Source organism: Urocampus carinirostris, chromosome 7 (assembly GCF_059441175.1).
Source record: "Urocampus carinirostris isolate Australia breed hairy pipefish chromosome 7, RoL_Ucar_1.0, whole genome shotgun sequence".
Taxonomy (NCBI): Eukaryota; Metazoa; Chordata; class Actinopteri; order Syngnathiformes; family Syngnathidae; genus Urocampus; species Urocampus carinirostris.
This window is the reverse complement of record NC_142355.1, coordinates 31,469,388-31,492,493: the sequence shown is the minus strand read 5'-3', so window position 1 is coordinate 31,492,493 and position 23,106 is coordinate 31,469,388. Positions and strand designations below refer to the sequence as shown.

The 23,106-nt window shown below is 39.7% G+C and overlaps 1 protein-coding gene across 1 annotated transcript in view; it reads left to right on the top strand.

Annotated features, from left to right (window-relative positions):
• Positions 1-1,259: 1,259 nt before the first annotated feature.
• igf1ra (insulin-like growth factor 1a receptor) overlaps positions 1,260-23,106 on the top strand; it is a 153,265-nt gene continuing 131,418 nt past the window's right edge. Inside the window, exons 1-2 of the mRNA XM_088340561.1 lie at positions 1,260-2,387; positions 11,757-12,323. Of these exons, the coding sequence (XP_088196687.1) occupies positions 2,300-2,387; positions 11,757-12,323 (655 nt within the window). The 5' untranslated portion in view covers positions 1,260-2,299. The remainder of the gene's footprint in view (positions 2,388-11,756; positions 12,324-23,106) is intronic.

Genomic DNA, 23,106 nt, shown 5'->3' with positions numbered 1-23,106 from the left:
AAAACGTGTGTTACTTAAGTCGTTTTGCAGTGTGACCATGACGGTTGACAGACATGCGTCTCAAGGGGGGCATATCAATTCCACGGGGGTGGGCGGTGCACAACTCTTATTACCCCCCAAATATAGTGCATTCTCGTATTTTGTAGTTTATTTGTTGTTACCTTGGAAAGTGAATATTAACTGATATTTTGTTGCATCATGCTAGAATTCCAGTTTGAAGTTGCTTCGTCTAAAATCAAGTTTAAGTGAGTTGAAAAGTTTGACGACAGAATAAAAAAAGTAAATGGTATTGCCGTTTAGTAGGATCGTAGATTTTTAAAAAAACGTATTCATTTTTTTTGGTGCAGAATATTCGATTTTTCCTACACATGTACATAACAAAAGGAACCCCAAAACCTGTGTCTGTGTTCTGCTTTTTTCTTTTTCATTTATTTGACGTTTTTTTAATATATTTTTGCTTTTCCCTTGCTTTTTCATTTTTCTTGTTTTTCCGTTTTTTATTATCTTTCCTGCTTGCTTCTTTTTTCTCTCTATTTCTCATTTTCTTTTGGTTTGGTGTTCCCTAGCTTTTTGCTTTTTTGCTATATTAATTTTTCATCCTTTTCCTCTCGTTTTTTCCTTTTTTGTTTTAATTGTTTTCTTCTTTTGTATTTTTTCTCAAGCTTTTTCTTTATTGCCTGCTTTTTTCTTCTTCTTTTTCCTGGTGTTCCTTTTATTATTTTGTTTCTTTTCTCCCAGCTATTTACTTTTTTTTCTTGCTTATTTTTTTAATTTTCTTTTTCTTTTCATTATTTCAGACTGCCCACCACTACTACATCCAGGTTTGTATGGACGTGTCCGTGAGTGAAGCAGTAGTACTCTGCAAAAATATCCGTAAACAAAAAAAAAGTACAGAAAAGGAAAAAAAAAACACAAGAATAAATCCTGCATTTAGAGTTTATTTATCTTATTTATTTTATTTTTGAATAATGTACCGTCAGAAATAATACGTTTATTCTATGTATTTGTTTCGTCTTATTATATTTTGAACTACAGGTTTGCAGTAGTGCTCATTAAAAAAAATAACCATAAAAATCGTGTACGGTTTATTTATCATATTTATTTTATTATTATTTTTATTTTTAAACTACAGTTTAGCAGTAGTACTTTGCAAAAATATCCGTAAAAATAAAAAAGACAATAAAATTCAGCACGGACGTTTGTTGTTGTTTTCAGAGAGAAATTTACTGTTTTGTTTTATTATTTTCTTTGTATTATTTATTTTTTGAACTAGAATTTAGCAATACCACTCAGCAAAAACAACAATACATAGAAATAAGACAAAATAAATAGTGTTTTTTTATTTGTTATTCCTCGTTTTATTTATTTTCATTTCGAAAGCAGTAGAAAAATACACTCTTATTTATGCCTTTAATATTTTCCCCCCCGCGACCCTACTGAGGATAAGCGGTGCAGCTAATGAGATGAGATGATGAGATATTTTTTTCGCCGGGAGTGAATCCATTCCAGCCTGCTCTAAACTCCACTCCGTGCCTTTTTTCCCACCCACGAGTGGCACTATGCGTGTGTGTAAGAGAGAGAGAGAGAAGCGAGAGGAGCCGACTCTTGTTTACAGCACAGATTCCACGGAAGAGCCTCTAACACGCACGCACGCTCCAAAGTGGGATTTACACCAGCTGCAACGTGGACCCCAGTTCGCTCTTTTCGTCAACAAAAGAAGAAGAAAAACAACACGAAAGAAGAAAACAAGCTCGCACGCGCGTTCCCACGCACCCAGATCTGCGTTTGCGCGGCACGTTTCCCCCACGAAGCCCACCCAAAGACCTCCATCGGCACCACCATCAAAAACCGGCGCCCACCAAGGCAACGTTTTCATTCATTTTTTTCGTTTTAACCCACCCTTCTTTTTTTGGGGGGGATTTTTTCTTCTTCTCTCGCTTTTCCACGCGAGATGTGATGATGATGATGATGGGGATGAGACTCAAATGCTGCTAAATTGCGTATCGAACCTGAGACCGAGAGAGGCCTTGTTGTTGTTGTTATTGGAAGAAATGGAGACTGAAGACGGAGATTACCATTATTATGCTGCTGCTTTTATAGCAGACGGTATCATTTTCAGGAAATAATTTCCATTTTTATGGAGTTTATTTGTGTTTTATTTTGAAACGTGGAGGAGAACCACCAAGCCATTTGGACTACAGTTGTAGTTGTTTTTCCACCTATTTTTAGGAGCTCTGTTCTTTTTTCCTCTCTGGATATATATTTTTATTTATTCTTTTTTTTTTTTTTACATAAAAACATGACAATTGAGAAACTACTAATGGGCAGCACTGTCTTGTTTTGGGCTGTGTTGGCGACCGTTTGCATATGGACCACGTCTGGCGAAAGTAAGTCTCTTTTTGTCACTATTACTTTTTTATCTGATTTAATTTGAGTTTTTTTCGCAAATGACAGGCGTCAAAAGAATCGCCCTTTTCTAACAATCAAAATATCTCTATAAAAGCTTGTATTTTACAATTATTGCCAAGAATTGTTTGTAATTTTAGCATTGCTGTTACAGCACAACGTCTGGCGAAAGTAGGTCTGTTTTTGTCCTCTATTTGTCTTCTTATTTTGTTATATTAAAATTATTTTGCATTCAAAAGCTGTAAAAGAAACCTCGCGTAGAATTCTCAATTAAACGTCAAGTATTTTACAATTATTGTTGATGGGATAGTAGTGTTAGCGTTATCCTTTTTTAACCACGTCTGGAGAAAGTAGGTTTCCTTTTTTCCCACTATATCATTATTATTTTAGTTATTTTGCACTTGAAATATGTAAAATAATTAATGGTTTCATAACAGTGATAAAATATCAATTAATCGTCCAGTATTATACTATTATTGTCGAGTGATCCCAAGAGCCAAGAAGAGATCCGCAGGTTCGAGAGCGTTCTCCATTCGGGCCCCGGCGCTGTGGATTGCTCTTCCCCCTGAGTTTCGATCTGCAACCTCAGTGGAAATGTTTCAATCGAAGCTTAAACACACTTCTACTCTATAGCATATGAATAACCTATATTTTATGTTGATAATATGTGTATTATTTGCCCTCATGTAGGTTTTAGAGGAGCGGATGGTGTCATAATAGCCAGTAGTTTGCAATAGTCTTTGATCTGTGCAGCCCTTTGAGACTCTTTGTGATAAAGGGCTATACAAATAAACATGACTTGACTTGACATGAATGTTTTGTAGTGTTAGCATTATTTTTATTATGCATAAAACATGACATTTGAAGCCCCAGTTTGTCTTATATTACGACCCCTAGTAGTGTAAATATTTCATTTGTTTACATAAAACACTACCGATTCAATTGATAAGCAAACACGTATGTATTAGCCCATAAAGAATATTTTCATAGGTTTTGAAATTTACTATTATATTACTCAACTTGAGACATATTTTGCCATCATCTTAACACTACGGAAGCCTGAATTACCATTTTGTGAAGCTTGCTTGTTTCAGTGTTGCTTATTGCACTTAAAGGACACTTATCTTCCACAGCTGAACCCTGCACGTGATAGTCATCAAGACTTTTGTCATGTTTGACATTTTTCCACTGTTTCCTTCTTTTGCCAATCATGTTAGCCACTTGGCTGCAGTCTTACTACTATTGTTATAGTTAGCTACTGTGTGTAAATAAAGTCAACTCGTGTTTATTTGTATAGCCCTTAATCACGACAAGTCTCAAAGCTGAGAGACGGGCACTGGAAAAGCTGCGGTCAATCATGGACAATCCATCGCATCCACTACACAGCATTATCTCCAGACAGAAGAGCAGTTTCAGCGACAGACTGCTGTCCCTGTCTTGTACTACGGACAGACTGAAGAGATCTTTTCTTCCTCATGCCATGAGGCTCTTTAACTCTACCCGGCAGAGTAAAAGCCCACAGTAAACCACACCACCTACATTGCATATTACCGAATCTTATTGCAATATGTATTCTGTGTAGCACTATTTAGTTATTCTATATAACACGCTACAGTGGGCATTTGCACGTCACACTGGGTATTTGTGTATTGTATTCTTTTTGCTTTATTATTGTATTGTTCTCAGCTCAGGGATGCCGCTGGAAATGTGAATTTCCCTTCGGAGATGAATAAAGTATCTATCTATCTAAAGGGCTCTATAGACAACAGAGAGTAACAAAGTTCCAAATTCTGTACAGTTCCTTTGATGTTGTAGTCGCCTTAATAATCCTCAACATTCAACAACTTGCTTCTCTCTTCAATGTCACCCGCCTTTCACAGCTAACCGTTTATTCACCTGTTTCTTTCTCTAGCCACTCAAGTTAGTCTTCTAATTGCAGGCTATAGCTTGTCGCTAGTGTTAGCTGTTCTGTATAATTAAAGCTGAGTTCATCCTTCAATGTGATTCACCTTCCACGCCTGGTCACACAAGAGAATGTCACTGAGTTTATTTATTCAGGAATCTTCAACTGTTTCCTCTCCTAGCCACTCATGTCAGCCACTCGGCTGCAGGCTATGGCTGTTCCGTTAGCTGCTATTGTTATTGTTTGGTGCTTCTGGTTAGTCCCTCAGTGTCAGTTGATGTCAGACATGCCTTGCCTGATAAAAAAATATATCACTCATGTATGGCTTTGTGGTACCTCGTCTCTTTCCCTGCCTTATTTATTGTGTGCCGAGGAGGAGAAAAATAACAAATCAGTGAAATTTAAGCATATTTTGCTAGCACCTAATCATATTTTTGCCCACCTAAGATTCCTCGAAGAAGAAAATAAAGAACATTTGTGCTGACTGTCTGTTCTAGGTTATTAAAACCCTTACTGTCCGTTTGATGTGTTCAATATCGCGTTTTTTTCGTATTGTCCTTCCTGCTATTACTCCGAAGTGTGATACAAGCAAATGAGGCTCGTGTCTGTTTGTTGGTTAACGGCAAACGGTGTCCTCCCGAGTTGCCAGCTGAGCTTTTCACTGCTTAATTAAGCACTCCATTTCAAGTGGAGCGTCCTTCTCGCTTGGGTTCGGTGCGTCCTCGTCGCAGCGTATTGTGAAAGATGACTTGCTCCAAATCATTGTGTCATTTCAGTGAAAAGTATTGTAAGGCAAATAAAAGGGCAACAGGTAGGTAGAAAACAAACATCTAATAGTGTCGTTTTAGTACAATACAGTATACCGTAATCCCTCGATCATCACGGTTAATGGGAATCAGAACCCCCTGAATTTTTGACACTCACTTTGCAGGCCACCCGCTTGTGCAAATAGTCAACCTGGGTTAATGTATTGCACCCAAAACAGTGCAGGTACGTTTAAGTGGGCCACAATGGCACGCTTCAGTGGTCCGAACCGAAAAAATAAAAAAGCGCTCTGTCGGCTCTTGCTCCCAACAATAGTGGATTTGGGATAATGGATGCTGTCCATCCTTTTTTTGTGCAGCGTATCCTCAACAGGGTCTTGGCGGTGCTAGAGCCCATTCCAGCTGACTTTGGGCAGAGGACAGGAGACACCATCAACTAGTTTTCACTGACAGACAACTCATCCGCTCATTTATACCCACGTAAAATTTGGACCAGCCAATTAACCTGACCCGCATTTTTTGTCTCGAGGAAACCCACGTAGGCACAGGGAAAACATGCAAACTCCGCACGGGTAGGCTGCGTGCTAACCACTGAGTCGTCGTGCCATGGCTACAACTATGATAAATGTAATTTTAGGTGGTCCATAATCGCATGCTTCCTGACAGTTGCGTTCTGCTGGACCCCACTCGCAGCAATATGGGATTAGGAATAATGGATCGTGACGGCACAAGCACAGCTCAATGGATAAAATGAGCGTCCAGGCATGGCAAAAATGCTCTCAGACAGCTTCTAATCACAACAATATGCGAACGGGGATGATGGATCGCGGAATATTTTTCAACCCGCGATGTACTGAGACATTAGAGTACACATTGCAAAGCATGGCGGGCAAACTGCCAATTATGTCTTATGGCAGCGAGAATGCAACTGATATTGTTTAGTAGGGAAAATCTAGTGACGGGGAGCGAATTCATTGTTGAAGTCGTAAGCTGGGGGTAATGGAATTGAGGTCATATGGTGCAACAAAAAATATTTGTTGATGTTGTAGTGCAGGAGGGATAAGGCCGCAATGAGGAGTAGAAGTAAATAGTTGATGTGTTATAGCAGTGAAAATACTGTAACAAGGGGCAAAACAATAATATTGAATGTTGCATGTAAAAAATTTGTTGTTGATGTCATATGGCAGCGAAAATACTGTAATGAGGGGCGGAAGAAATATTGTTGATGCTGAGGTTTTGAGTTTTCCCTTGCCTTCATGCAGGTTTTAGATCAGGGAATGGTGTAATAGTAGTCCGTAATAGTCTGTGGAGCTCTTTGAGACTTTTTGTGATTAAGGGCCGTGATTAATGTGGGTAAAATGCTGTAACGAGGGGCTGAAATAACACCATATTACACGTTGTAAGATAAGAAAGCCGTATCCCAGTCTCCAGTGTACTTTACGTCCAGACTACCGAATTTGCAAACTCCCATAGTACAGATCCTCTCACCGTAACCTGATCACGCGTGAAGTCGTGATGGAGTATGACGTGGAAATATTGCACGGCCTTTCCCGACAGATGGAAGATCCTTGCCGTGCCTTTGTGGTGTCGTGTTACTGTTTGGGGTCGCGTTTAGGGGGGGCCTCCCCATCCGTGGTTTGAAGTGAGGTCCGCTGAGGGGAAGCGGCGGTCAGATGACTTCCAGTACGCTAAAGATTACGGCCAGCTGATGCAGCAGGTGTCGGGGGGGCCACCGGACCGGGACCCCCGTGACGTTCTCACTCATAGAATCAAACGGTGACGAGTTCCGCGTGCTAATCCCCGTGATCAGCTTTTACGCTCTTTTTTTTTTTAAACACTTGCTGCATTCTTTTGCGATTTTCTAACAGGTTGACGTCATGGCGTTGATTCCGTTTTTGGAACGGAAAGCTTTCACACACGTAATATTGTTGTACACGGATAATGTATGATAACTGTGTACAGTATTTTAGAGGTAAGACCGGGCTTAAAAATTCCATCTTGACTTGACCCGGCCCATGCGTATAAATGCCTGAACCTCGCCGATTAATTTTATTTGCTAGCAAAATTCGAAGGTCCATTTTCAGCGACGAATTGTGCGCATCGGCAAAGAAGTGCCTACTTCAGTTAAAGTACGTAAGGCGCGGCGTAGTGCACAATTCGGCCCCAAAGCCCGCACTTCGACACCAAAGTTTTTCAAGTAAAAATGCAGTCACTTCGCAATAATATCACTCAAGTATAATTAAAACTTGATCATCCAAATAATTAGTTGAGTAAAAGTAAGTGCATGCTGTGCAGATTCTCCACAGAAAAAAAAACTGCTAAAGCGAAGCCCGACCCGACCCAACCTAATGATTGACATTTTATGCCCAAACTCGGCCCAAATTTCAGGGAGCAAGTCCATGCATGATTTTGTATGCTGCCAACAGAACCTTAAAATCACAGACCGGAGAGTAGTGCATTACAGTAATCAAGACGGGAGGTAACAAACGCATGAATTATAATCTCTGCATCCGACTGAGACAGCATAGGGCGAATTTTAGCAATATTACGAAGATGGAAAAAAATAACAATAAAACTGTTTAAAGTCCTGCTCAAAAACGAACACCATCCTTGAACTCAACCAAACATGTTACGCTGCCAACGGAGGATGCAATTATGTGTGTACACAAAATGCTTTGTTAAGATAAACCGCGTAAAAAGAAAATACTTAATGTCTTCAAGTCTATATTTGGCTCTGGCAACGTGGTCCACTTTAAGGGAAACTCGTTTGGTTTAAAAATAACCCTCCTTGTTTCAACGATTCAAATAAGATTAGGAGGCCATTTAAGCTTGCTTTTGATTAGCGTGCTGCGTTGAAAATGGGGGTCGGATTTGGGTCGGGGGGGCCCAAATGTGCCAGGTCAAAGATGGTTTATTTGGATGGTTTATTTTTGCACAATGAAGGGCAAAGTTATTGGTTTATTGGTATATTTTTTTATTTACTTTGTTCATTTTCGGTGGAGGTGGTGATAACGGATTTGTGAAAAGTGAGTTGTTAAGTTGATAAGCCTTGACAATAGGAATGATTTATTATCACAGCTTAAGTTTTTAATCATTTGTGGTCACTGTAGCTCAGGAGGTATTGCAAGTTATTCATTTTGTTTAATAATTTTGCTGCAGTTTTGGAATTTAATATATTTTCAGCCTGTTTTTCAAGTTTTATTATTTTTTTTACCCTTATTTGTCTAAAAAAAATAACAAAAATAATACTTAGTTTTAGCAAACATTTTTGCTTGTGGAACTAAAAATCCTTTTACTCCTGTCATGATTACCGATGTGATGCACCTGTGCCCGCTCCTTTGGCGCCAACTGCCTCGGACTCTAATTGGCTCCCTGTCCCTATTCAAACCCACCCTTTTCTGTCACCGGTTGTCAGTCCGTCTGCGAAACTCATTTTACACTAGGTAAGCCTTTTTCGATCCTGACTCCCACCTGTTTTTTGCTCCCGTTTGTTCCCCGGCTTCGACCCATTTTTGATACTGACCACGTCTACTCTTCTCTCCTGGCTTACGACTCGTTTCCGACCGCTACAACGTTTTGCTCTCCTGTCCCGGCTACTGACCCGTATTTCCGTTCCTGACACCGCCATCGCTCGCCACGGAAGTCCCACTTCCACGTTCAGAGCGACTTACTTCCCGCGCCCAGTGATCACCGGATCGCGGGTGCATCCCTTTCCTTGAGAGAAAAGTTACGTAAAGTGGGTCCTGTCTCAGTTGTTGTCTTTACATGTCCGTTCTTAATATATATATATATTTTTTTGTAAAACAAGGAAAATATATTTAAATCAGAAAAATAACATGCACATTTTTACTATACTTTTCATATTTTTTTTTGTCTACAGAAAAAAATATTTACACAGATGTTTTGGCCTTTTTTAAAAAATAGAATAAGGTAACATAATGTGCAAAAGCTTTACCTTATATATTTTTTTAATTTAGTAAAAATAAAAATCTACTTAATATAAGCCGAAATATTTTAACTACATTTCAACTGTTTTGATTTTTTTTAATTTAACTAAATTAAGAAAATAACAATTAAAATCCCCAAAATAATCTGCAAAGTTTTTACACTTTTGTTATCTATTTTGCCTTGAAACAAGAATACTACTTATTATGGGCAAAATGAACCTGGCAGCAAAACAGAAAATGTTTACACCAAGTTTGAACTTTCAGTTTTTTATTTAAGTAAAATAAATTAAATATCACCAAAGCAATCTTTATTTAAAAAAAAAAAAAAAAATTTCTATTTCGGCTTAAAAAATTAACAAAAATAATGCTTAATTTGAGCAAAAAATATCTGCCAGTTGAGCAAAAAATAGATTTTTACTACATTCAAACTTTTTTATTTTTTTAAAGTGAAATAGAAAATAATCATAGCAAAATTATGTTAAAAATTTTCACTGTATATGTTTTATCCTTTTGTCACTCAAATAACAAATATAAGACTTAATGTCAGCAAAATTGTGTCTGCCAGTGAAGCAAAAAATATTTTTACTATGTTTCTACAGTTGTATATTTTGTTTAAATAAGACAAAAATAACAATTTTATGTTATGACTTTTTGCAGTTTAACTTTGGACGGAAAAAGTTGTTAAACATACTGTGCTTCGGCGGCAGTAGAAGGTAAAGCTCTCATTTTGGGACCCAGAGGAAGTAGGTTTGATTCCCGGTTCTTAATGTTAAATGTTGAAGTTTCCTTGACACTGAATGCCCCTAATGCCTCTGATATGCAGCCAGCTTCCTCTGGCTATCGGTGTGTGAGTGTGTATGCTACTGGGCGGTCTTCAGTAACTTGAAAAGTGCTATATTATTGCAGACCATTTATATTTACATAAACCTCATAATTAGTGATATGGGTGAATATTAATTTCTCGGCTGATGACTGATAGACAGAAAAAATACCTAAAGTTGGTGTGCGGCATTTGTAAAGCATAAACTTGCGATTGTGACCTTAAGCCAGAGATGGTGGCAGAGTAACAAATGATTCGCGTGCGTTTCTTAAACCCGCTCGAATAAACTTCTATTTTCGTTTTTTGGAGGTTTGTTCTGCCCGGAACAGGCTTGATGAAAGTAAGATGAAACCAGATTGTGCAATGAAAAATAAAGCATAAAGGCTCTTTGAACTCAGTCAGGCATTGTTAACACATATTTAATATTGAAAATATTTAACTTTCAACTTTTTTAAGGACATCTCAAACTATGCATCCCATCATTAACAATAGCATGCTTTTTTGCAAAGATAAAATTATTATACTATTGTGGCTCGGCACACTGCTTGAAAAACACTGGTCTCGTTTTCCCTGGACTCCCCAACCAATAGTAGTAATAACGGCCCCCATCAGGAAGTAAGGGGAGAGAGTTTCTCTTTACCAACAAACAAATTAGCCTTTGTGTGCAGGACCCCGTCTTCATCCTCTCCCTTCCTCCCACCCGGAAAGGCCTAAAAGAAACAAAAGTAGGGGAGCTTCCGGGCCCCAGTTTTGATCGCTAGTACATTAGACCCCATTTGCTTTGTACTGGATGTGACTAATGTGGAAGAAATTGGATCCGGAAACTGAACTTGTTTGGAGGGATTTTGACGTTTGTGTTTTGACTTGATGTTGCGCTGGAATCCACTCAGACTTGAGGGAAGCACACACACACGCGCGCACAGCGTGACATTGGCTGGCGCTTAAGCCCCTGTAAGAACATAACAGGTTTAAGAATGTGCCGCCAGTTGTTGAACGCTGACCTTCCACGTGAGGCAAAACAACCTGATGAGCTAAATGCTTGGATCCTTGGATCCATTCTTGAGTAATTCTGTATGAAAACACATTATTTTCAATATGTATTTTTTCATTTTTATTAATTACTTTTATTTTATATGAGTATGTTTTATTTTTAAGACACTGAACCCCTGATACCCCCAATAAGCAGGTTAGCGCCTTACATGGCTGCACGGCCGCTATTGGGAAATGTGGAGCACGTTGTAAAGCGCTTTGGGAAGTCATTGACTTGAAAAGCGCTATATAAATGCAGATCATTTCATTTCATTTTCATTTATTTTTTATTATTTTATTTTTAATTTCTTTTTTTCAAGCTTTTTGAAATATTAGAAGTATATTACTTTTTTGTGTATTTTTGTCAATTATTTTTTTTATTAATTTGTGAATTATTCTCTTTTTAATTATATTATAAACATGCTTTCATTATTTTAAATCTAGCTCTTAAAATGAGCAAGATTACAATATGCATACAGATCAAGACTATTTTTTGGTATCATAATTATGTATTTTTGTAAGGTAAACCGTTGAATTTTTTATATTGAATTAAAGTAACGTACAGTATATAACATTTTGTTTCAGTATATTATTATATTATTATTATTTTATCATTATATTACGTGTAGCCAAGATGGCTGCACATCTCATTTGTCCATGCATTCAGATGTGTTTCGGGTGAGTTCTGATATTTTGTTGAAAACAACAGCAAAAAAGACTAGAATTTTTGGGTCGAACACTGATATTTTCAAATATAGAGTTGTTCAAGTTCCAAAGTATCACTGTTTAACAGATGTTTTCCTGCAAAATGTAATACTTGTTGACCTTTCTCCACAATATCCCCCTTTGATGGTTCATAATAATCACAACTTATAACTTATTTTCAGTCTGCGGCCCCAGCATCGACATTCGCAACGACATCAGCGAGTTCAAGCGTCTGGAAAATTGCACTGTGGTAGAGGGCTACCTGCAGATCCTGCTAATCAAGACCAACAACAGCAAGTCCAAAAACCAGGAGGTGTTCCGTTCTCTTAGCTTCCCCAAGCTCACAGTCATCACCGACTACCTCCTCCTGTTCCGAGTGCCTGGCCTTGACAGCCTGAGTACACTCTTCCCAAACCTCAGCGTCATTCGAGGACGCAACCTCTTCTACAACTACGCTTTGGTGATCTACGAGATGACCAGCCTGAAAGACATCGGCCTGTACAACCTGAGGAACGTGACTCGGGGCGCCCTGCGGATTGAGAAGAACCCGGAGTTGTGCTACCTGGACTCGGTGGATTGGTCCCTCATCATGGACGCCGAGTTCAACAACATCGTGAGCGGCAACAAGAAGGCTAAGGAGTGCGATAACGTTTGCCCGGGCATCATGGAGGACAACCCACTTTGTCAGCAGACCACATTCAATAATAAACAGGAGTACCGATGCTGGACTTCCAACAAATGCCAGAAAGGTAAGCAGGTTTTTGTTCTCCAATGGCAACGGGCAAATCCTACTGAGGAACGATTTTTCTGTACAGTGGAACCTCGGTTCTCGACCATAATCCGTTCCAGAACCCTGTTCAAAAAGCGATTTGTTCGAACACAAAAATCATTTTTCCCATTACAAATAATGTAAATCGTTTTAATCCGTTCCAACACCCTGAATGTTTACCTTTGTTTACCTTTAAGACACAAATAACATAAATGTAACCCAGGCTAATCATACGTTCGCGTTAGCGTAATATTCCGTACGAAAGATTACGCTAACATGAACGTGTAAAAATTAAAAAAAGGATAAAGAAAAGAATTATGAATAGGACTTTTTACTTTTGTGGTGGTCAGCAGAAGGCGCAGATGGACGGTGAGAGGGATGGAGGAGGAAGGAAAATTATTGTTTGGAAGGAGAGTCCCCTTCCATAAAAACTTCGGGGAGCTCTTCTGTCTGAGGGGTGCTCACACGTTCAAATCTCTTTGCTACGGATGACTGGCTACAGGATGTTCTTTTCTCTTAAAATATCTATCCAATGACACTTGCTTCTGCCTTCTTTTTAGCAATTTTCGGAAGTGGTTCATGACAGTGTCATTAAAGTCATAATGACTCTGGTTGGCTGCAGCTTCATCGGTGTGGTGAAATTCTGTAACTCGGCCCATTTGCTACACATTTGTTAAATCCTGGACGTCCCCTAATGTATTGGAGGTGCAATCGCACCTGAGAAAATTAAAAGGAGTAAAAAAATGTGATGTGAAACATCCACCCCGGCGTTCAAACTCCGATTTTTGTTCGAACAACGAAGCAAGAATTTCTCGAATTTTTTGTTCGGACTCCGATTTGTTCAAACTGAGAGTCGTTCGAAAACCGAGGTTCCACTGTATGTAGAAGTAAACATAAATAAATACACACAAATATATGTTAAATAAATTAACACATAAGTAAATCACGTCATACAATAGTATATGTGACATGAACACAATGTATTTATTGGCAGAAGATTTTATTGGATCGGTGATGAACAAATCAGCTATAGGGGAAAAGCTCAGCAAGTTTTACACGCCCCCTCATTTGAACAATATTCGGTTGTGACAAAATAAATTACAAAAAGAACAACAAAACACAAAACAAACTGTTAGACCAAATAAACTACGAAATAAACAATGACATAAGCACCGAAATACGCGTGGATATATGGCAGAAATATGTGCTGAAATGCGAGCCGGAAATGTTAGCCAAAATACGAGATGAAATACAAGCCAAAATACACTACAATATACACAGGACAAAATAAATATCCAAATCCGCTACGAAATACACGACAAAGTACACGATTAAATACGCAACAAAACAAACGACGAGGTCCAAGACGAAAAGTCGCATCGACAAACATGTCAAAATACACGCCAAGATAAATGCTAAGTATGCAACAAAATACTCAACAAAATATTCGACAAAATACTCAACAAAATACACAACGAAGTAAACGATGAAATATATGCCAAAACATGCCAGAAATACACTGAAATACATGACAAAACCAATGACAAATTACATGGCAAAATTCACAAAAATGCTTAACAAAATACACGACTGTTATGACTACTGATTTGGATTATCCGTGCCCGCTCATTTGGCGCCAGCCGCTGCGGGCTATCTGAGTGGTTCCCTGTCCTTTTTTAAGCCCAGTCCGGTCACTCTCCGGTTGTCAGTCCCTCAGCAAACCTCTGTTGTTACAAGGCAAGCATTTTGACCCTGACTCCCGCCTGTCCTGTTTTTGCACCCGTTTTTCCACCCGTCTGTTCCTGATCTCCCCGTTTATCTCCGGCTCCGACATGTACCTGACAAAATACACAGCAAAATACACTTAATCGGTTATCATCAAAGACATTAACGCATCAGCTGACAAAGTACATGACAAAGTAAATAGATTGAAATAGTTATGATAATAATAGTGAGAAACCCTAACCCTAACCCTGAATGACAAAGTATACTAAAAAATTCACGACAAAGTAAATGAATAAAAAATATACGACAAAATACACTGAATCGGCTAACATTGGAGAAGCAAACACCTCTGCTGACATAATACACGACAAATTTTACGGCAAAATACACGACAATGTAAATAAAGGAATATACTACAAAGGGAACAGGTTATCATTAGCTACATCAATGCATACGCTGACAAACTTCACCACAAATAAATGATGAAATACATGACAAAATACTCGATAAAATACACAACAATGTAATACAAACTTCTGTATTATGTGATCTATTCATGTGTTCATTTTTCATATGGCATATATATGTATGCATTTATAAATCCATACATTTATTTCATACAAGAGGATCGGCCCTCCATAAAATCCCTCCGTGTTTTGCTTCTTGTTTCCGTCCCGGCCAGCGCAAACATCTGCGCTCTGTTCATTATAGCGCTCCTGGTTCCTTCGGATCTTGCTATTTATGGAGTGCGGCGGTATCGAGCCGCAGGTATTAGAGAGGCCTCTGCCTCGCTGCCAAGAAACCAGCTAGTTTACCTGTCTGGACCTTGTCAGTTAAATATTTGCCTTTGGGACTTTTTCCCCCTACTTTTTGCGCCGTTTATGAAAGAGGCTGTATTGAAGTATCTGGTTTTGAGTCCAATCTAGTGGAAGGGTCATACGACTTGAAGGAGTTTTCTGTGCCCTGGGGCACTTCCAGATGACATCACTGCTTTCGTTAGTAGGAAAGTACTGTATTTTCTAGATTATACTCTGATTTTTTTCGTGGTTTGGCCAGGAGTGTGACTTATACTCCCTGAAATTTATATATATTTTTCTTTATTCATCATGTATTTAATGACCGAAGCAACTTGTACTCTGAAGCGATTCATAGTCTGGAAAATATGATAGTTGGTATGAAGGAGTTTTGCTATTTGGAGATTTTTGTTAGTTAATGAGTTAAGCTTAGTTTGATTTGTTAGCATCTTTATTTAATTTTGAGACTTGACCTGGTACAGTGGAGTGATGCAGAGGCGGGAGGGGATTCATTGATTCCCATTTGTATTTTTTCCCCTCTGTTCCTCCAAGTACAGCAACTTTATGAAATAATTGAGAAAAACGAGAAGAAAAGGTGTGACTGGAAGAAGCCGGAGCTTATATTGCTCCTGTCCTGTAAAAGGTCTAAACCAGGACTCTCCAACGTGGTGCCCCATTAGGGCAGCTGTGGTGCCCGTGGACCTGTTCTGAAAATAGCTCACCAGTGCTGGGTCATTGTGATTTTGCTGTGAAGTTGACTGAGTCTTTTTAATTATTCTTCCGATAATTAACCAGGTAATTACATAGTAACAACATAGTCGTAACATGATGTTATTTTAGAAATGCATGTCAAACTGCGCTCATTAGTAGCAAAAAGTAGCTCTCAGCTTGAAAAAGGTTGGCAACTCTTGGTCTCAACACTTTTCACAACAATGCATTGAGGAAACCAAATGATTATAATTTAAGTATTAAATGAACAAAATCTTATCATCATTGTTACATCCATCCGTTCATTATCTGCACCCGCTTATCCTCAGTAGGGTCGCGGGGGTGCTGGAGCCATTCCCAGCTATCTTCGGGCAGTGGGCAGGGGACACCCTAAACTGGTTGCCAGACAGTCGCGAGGGACACAGAGACAGACATCACACTCGCTCATTCACACCTAGGGACAATTTGGACCAGCCAATTAACCTGAAACGCAGATTGATTTTTGGAATGTGGGAGGAAACCGAGTGCCCGGGGGAAACTCACGCAAGCACTGGGAGAACATGCAAACTCCACGCAGGAAGGTTCGATCTCATGACCTCAGAACCGTGCCGCCCACGCGCTAACCACTGCGCTAGCGTTCTGCCCTCATTGTTACATATATACTCATATCAGATTCACCTTAACACAGTCAGATGACATTGTTAATTTATTTCGGAAGAAACGCAAAATCAACGTACAGTCTAATATAAGGTTGTATAAAATCTCATATGTACAGAATATGCTCTCGTCACACCATTTGATTTAACATAATTATACACAAAGACAAAAACAATTTGGATGCAAGTATATGGGGTTTTATTTTTGTTTCCACATTTTCTTTCCCCTTTCTTCATCTCAGGCTCTCTCTCCATTTTTGTGACAAGAAGAATCAGAATGAAAAAAAGAGTCGAAAAAGGAATCCAATCTTCTTCTGCCAAACCTGGCATTTTAAACTTACAATTTTTTAAAAACTTTTACTTGCAAGGATTGTCATTCCTTAGAAGACTTTGTTGCTTTAATCGACTCTTTATTCCTAATAATTGTCCCGTAGTTGATTGATTACAGCTAGACTAACAATGTGTGGGCCTCCTTTGTGTTTGTAATCACAGGCTTTTTTTTCTATGGCTATCATGATTTGCTTCTCCCTTTAGCGTCACTGCAACTCTTGGAACCCATTGTTACCATGACAAAAACTACAGTATAGTATCGCACTAACTGCCAAAGTCTTTATGAAACGCACTACATTCTGAACTGAACAGAAAGAGACAAAAGCATTGTGAGAAAGAGTTCAACAGACAGTATTTCAGCATCCCCATGAGGCTGTGACGCAACCTAATAGCAGACCACCATTATTTTGAAGGCGACCAATAGCATACAGGCATCTTGTAGGGGAAATTTTCAATCAATTTAAGACAAAACTATAATGTTAACCCAACAAACATTTTTTTAAGATAATTTGAGCAAAAGCTCCGATAAAAATACCATTCTTAGCGTAAATTTGTAGCTTGTGCAAAAAACACATATTCACAGCTTCTGCGAAAGTTTTTTATAATTATCACTGTAAAAAAGCGTAAACGCATGGGAGGAACCTTGTGTTAAACGTAAGCAATCATTTAACTGATTTGATTGGTTGATACTGCATAAGAACCTTTTCTCCTCTGCGTATTGTGTTTCTCCGAGTTCACTCGCTTCTTTTGGCCACCCATGATCTTTGCGACATTCTCTTCCGAAGGTCGGGGTCAGGGAAAGATAATTCAAGCGTACGGGGAAGGTCACGACCTGTTTTGTCGCCTTATAATGGGCCAACGTGGTGTTTAGTCTAAGGTCCCTCTTTAGAGTTCCAAAAGACTTTATATCCATTTGGATTTATTCGGATTATCTCCAACCATAAATACGTTAAGTTGAATAAACAATTGAAATTTATCCTAATTCCATTAGAATTTGAATTTTATCAAATGTATTATAGGAAGTGGTGATCATTATCGGGCTGATAGTTATCGAATCGATAACAGCCAAGTAGGACATCACAGTTATCGGCCCAATAGGGAAAATAAAAACCTGATACTGTTGCCATGGCGCCCAATTGGCCCTGCCCGTGTAGCTCCAGCTGCGGCTCATTAACAGATTGGCTCTCCGTCTTTTTAAGCTCAGTGCGCTCTCTCTTACTTGGTCAGTCCGTCTATAAACTTCTGCCCCACAAGACGTGGGTTTTAAATCGGTCCCGTCCCTGTTGGTATTTCCTGTATATTTTGTCCTGTTTGATATCGGTTTTCAGTTTGGTTTCCATCTATTTTTGTCCTGTTTATTTTCGATATCCTCATTCATTATCTGTCCTGTCTGTCCTGTCCTGTCTGGTATTGACCCCATCTGTCCCATATCAACTCGGGCGACTGGAATCGATCTCGTCGGTCTCTGACTTCCTGTCTTTCCACGCCAGACCGCTGCCTAACTTGCATGACTCCACATTTCCCTTAAAATAAAAAGCTTGCGTGAGAACGTTACGCGTTTGGGTCCTGATCCTGTTCTGGGTCATGACAGATACTTAGTCATTTGATGCCATGCTCTAATTTTCAATCAGCTGACACAACTTGATAAATAAATTCCAAGCGTCTATGTTCCTTGTTACTTTTGTTTTTTATAGAACTAGTCCCACTACCTGGTTGTGTCTCCTCTACCTTTTAATAATGGAAGTGAGCTAAAATGATGCCCCTCGATACGAACGAGTGTCTTTCATAACCAATGCATGTGTGACATGAAGTATTTTTGCATGTCGTGCTGCATGCCAACGTTGCCTCGCTTTTATTGGCTCGCGCTGTTAAAATTTGCCTCTGATTGTTAAAACCTGAACAGTGGCCAAAGACTCTATTATTCACAAACGTGGAAGTATAAATCCTTGGAAAAAAAACGCAGTGTCTTGCAATTTACACAATCGCACTACGTCACATTGCAAAAGACCGTAATTTCCGGACTACTAGCCGCGAGTTTTGTCACAAGCTTTCAACCCTGCGTCTTATGCAATAATGCGACTAATTTATGCATTGTTTCTAACGGCCGCCAGGGGCGCCATAGCGGTAGAGGTAAGAGTAAGACGTGGGATGTATGTGTCGAGGAAGAAGCAAGTTAATTGTAACTTTGCGATTTGTGCATGTATAAAACTAGAATGAACAGACCCTCATCATGGAAAAGGTGTCAATCGAAAGGGGAGGGCTAATTACCGTATTGGGAATAATTTTACGAGTCTGTATATTTGTAAACGGAAATAATGTGGCGAAAAGAATAGATTACAAGAAGCAAGGTCAATCTAAGCAGAAACGTTTCAGGTGGATTTCTATTTATCTATCGGCATTATCGTGTGTTTTGGAGTAAATATTTTACACGGTTGCATTCTACAGATTGTCATTGATGTAACAAAGCCATTTTCGTGGACAGCCAAGGGACGTAATTAGAACTGCTTGATAGCTTTCGGGATCTTGTTTCAGACTGATCGTGATGTTTCTCTGATAAGTATATTTTGAAATCATATCTTGAATTCCAAGAGTCTAGGCTTTCCACGTATAATATGTGGCATGATGTATATCAGTGACCGGTAACATCGTACAGACACGTATTTGTTATCAAAAATCAGACGGTCCACCGGTGGGTCATCAGAACGTTAAGGGGTTAAGGTACCGTATAATATTAAAACTCTTTCTGTGTACTGTCTTTCTTTGTAATTATATCTTGTTTTTATGTGGGCACATGCGGCTTATAGTCAGGTGTGGCTTATGTATGTACACAATGTTTTTGGTTTTAAAATTGTACTGGGTGCGGCTTATAATCAGGTGCACTCGAGACTTCGGCTAATCGTGCAGCCCATTCTGGACTGGACTTTACCGACATTTTCCTAAAGTGTGTTCCAATTCTTTTGGCCAGACCATCCCTTAGAAGCGTGCTAGTCTAATTGTAACTGACCTCCCGACAACGCGGCTTTGGTCTGTCTGAGGCAAACACAGAACCTAAGGGATCTATTTGAAGCAAGCCAGATACGTTTTAGTCATGGGATCCCCCTTCACAATTCCCTGGCCACCCCCTTCTCCAAATTCAAAGTAAACAGCGTGTCGTGTCAGAGGATCCAAAGCCTGAGCAAACAAGTCAGTTGGCCGGCACCGTCGCGATGAGAGGGAGGTTCGTACAAACGCAAGCTAACAGGCGGAGATGTTAACAGCCCCCGATAAGCAGCATGGAGGAGGAAGCAGAACTGGCCCACATTTGAATACTATATTGAAAGAAATCAGTGTTGGACCAAAGAAGTTCAAATACTTTTTGTTGCAGTGTTCAAATTAAATCTCGGAACTCAGAAAGTCGAACACAGCCAAATGCTTGGACGAGTGTGATGGGCGGCCATTTTGGCTACCAGAGCCCAATCGGTTAGCATAATTCCCATAACTGATTTTCAGTCCGTTATGTATTGTATTCTGTTGCCTTTTTTGCCAATAATAGTGGGTCTTAAAATGGTGATGTAGGAAAGGAAACAAAGAAAAAAGGGAGAACAAAATGTAGTTGAAGTGGGAAATTAATTGCAAAATACAAGATATTTGGCTGTGGCTAACTTCCTTGTGGCCTCTTCATGATTCCCATTTGTCTGTGGGATGCCCAGGTACTTGTAGTTCCCTTGGATGTCACTTACGTTGCCGTCTGGTAGGTCAGGCCCCCTGGTCCTGATTAGAGGTAAGATCGGGCCTAAAAAAGCCAGCCCAAACTGACCGGGCCCACGGGTATAAAAAGTCAGAACCAACCTGGGCTCTACCTATTTACTTGATTTAAGGGTCTGGGCCTGAAGTAAACCTGAATTGTTATTTGTGAGGAGGAAGGGTGATTCTGGACATCTCTGGCAAATATCTAATTGGCCAGAAATTTGAAAGTACGCCTTATAATGTGTTGCGACTTATACACCGGAAAATAAAGTGGATACATTTCGAAATGCATTGTTACAAATCACAATGAAAAGATCCCGCCTTTGGTAACTTTTCTGCATTGAGAAACATTCAGTTTTCTTCGAGTGCCTTCTTGTTGATAACATGTTAGTTGTACATTCACTAGCTGTCTAGCTGGTGAAAAAGAGGATAGTTTGGAGTGAGGACAGCACATTAATTATTTATGAATTAATTGGTGGATTTTAGTAATTCAACCAAATCACATCATGGTATTTTTATGTTCTATGAGCCTAGTAAAGATAAGCGAAGCAGAAGATGGACGGAAATACATTTTTTTGATTTAGATGGAATATTATTTTTTTTTCATGCAAAACTAGCTCTTAGTTTTCATTCCATGCACCTTATAGTCCAGTACGCCTTATATATGTCATGATTACCGATGTGAATCACCTGTGCCCGCTCCTTTGACGCCAACTGCCTCAGACTCTGATTGGCTCCCTGTCCCTATTTAAACCCACTCCTGTCTGTCGCCTTTTGTCAGTCTGTCTGCGAAACTCAGTTAACACTAGACAAGCTTGTTTCGACCCTGACTCCCACCTGTTTTTGCTCCCAACTGTCCCCCGGCTTCGACCCGTTTTTGATCCTGACCACGTCTACTCTCCCGTCTTGGCTTTCGACCTATTTTTTTTCCCCGACCACGTCTACTCTCCTTTCCTGGCTTACGACTCGCTTACGACCCCGACCACGTTTTGCTCTCCCGTCCTGGCTACTGACCAGTTTTTTCGTTCCCGACACCGCCACCGCTTGCCATGGAAGATCTACTTCTGCGTTCAGAGCGACATGCTTCCCGCGTCCAGCAATCACCGCGTCCAGCAATCGTGGGCGCAACTCTTTCTCTTTCTTCCAATAAAACTTGTGGGTCCTGTCTCCATTCTGGTCCTGACAATATATGAAAAAATGTTTCACAAAAGACTATTTCTTTAGGGATGAGCTTTAAGAACCCGTGCGTCCTTTAGTGTGAAAATACGGTATATGTATCTTTTATGTATTTAGAACAATGCAGTGTGTTTAAGAAGTTCCTGACAATATTCCTCATCAGTAAAACACCGGAAAAGAGGCTCGATCCTCTTCCTACGACGACTTCACTTAGTCTAGCTCTTATTATGGTGTCACTCTTGACATTTTTCCGCCATCTTTCCCACAAGCCTCTTATTGACTCATCTCCTTCAGTCTCGGCCCCGCTCCCACTCGGGTCGGCTGACTTATTGTGTCGTGCTGAAAAAACATGTGGCGAGCAGACAATCACCGACGGAAGCCCGAGGCTCCGACCGTGTTTTCAATGGACAACGGGCTCCCCTCGCCTCCAGGAGGGTAATTAGAGGGGAAGTCGGGTAGTTTTGACGAGAAAAACCGCCAAATGCCCTTGGAGGAACATCTGCTCTGGGGAAAAATAAGCCAATTATGTTCACGTGTGTGTAGGAAGGAAATAAGGCTTTAACGCAGCTGCGCCAAGGAATTTTCAACTGCTTTGTTGAGTCTCTAAATGGTTTGTTCTTCTAATTAGGTGTAAAAAATTAACAAGCGCGTTCATCTTTGCCTGTGAATGAATTATGTCAAATTGTACGGCAAATGCAGAACTCGTTTAGATCATGCACGATAATAATTTTTTCCCTGTTAAAATCTTGCTTCTGGAAACCAATTTGTGTTTTTACAAGAACATTATACAGCTTCGGTGAAAACGTGTCTCCAAAAGAGAGACTTAAGCTTGACTTTAACAATGAATCGATCGATATTCACTTTTTCAATCAGTAAAAAACGATATTTGCAAGATGTAATGAGCATCATAACACCAACATACGAATATTGCAGACAGTACAAAGGATTATGGGTGAGTTCCTTATGTGAAAATGCTCACTTCTGAAGACTATACAAGTGCTCCAATACCTATTTTTTACACATGCCTTGGCTAAGAAAAACATATCACTTATTCTTATCAGCAACAACAACAACAAATTTTGTTGGTGATAGGAATGAGTGGAGAGGTGTTGTGAAAGGATAGTGGGATGTTTAGACACGTTCTAAGGAATGGGCAGGGCACCTGTATGCTGCGGCAGGGGCAAACCAGTGAAGGTTGTTGGGCCCTGCTGTTGAACAGAAGAGTGTGTTGTGTCACCCTGACCCAAGTGACATGGCCGCTTTCTTGTGTCCCATTTCATCTGGAGGGACAAAAGCATGACCGACTTTGGTGCCGAGGTGCTTAACGTGTTTTGGTGTTTGGGCATTTGGGTTGGCCATGGTCCAAAACTGTTTGTGTGTTTTTTTTTGTTATTTCTTTCCCTTTTTGTTATTGTATGTGTTTATCTTGCTCTCGGTCACCTCTCTTGAGGGATATGACAAGGTAGATAGATAGATAGATAGATCAAGTCTTTATCAGGTGGCATCATCTAAGCTCTAAACATTAAAGCTATAATAAATAAAAAATATATCTACAAAGGTTGATGCAGAGAGGGGAAACTAGATAATGCAAATGTCATTTCTGGCCAATTACAGCTGGAGTGGTCCCTCAAATCAGCGGAGAAGTTAA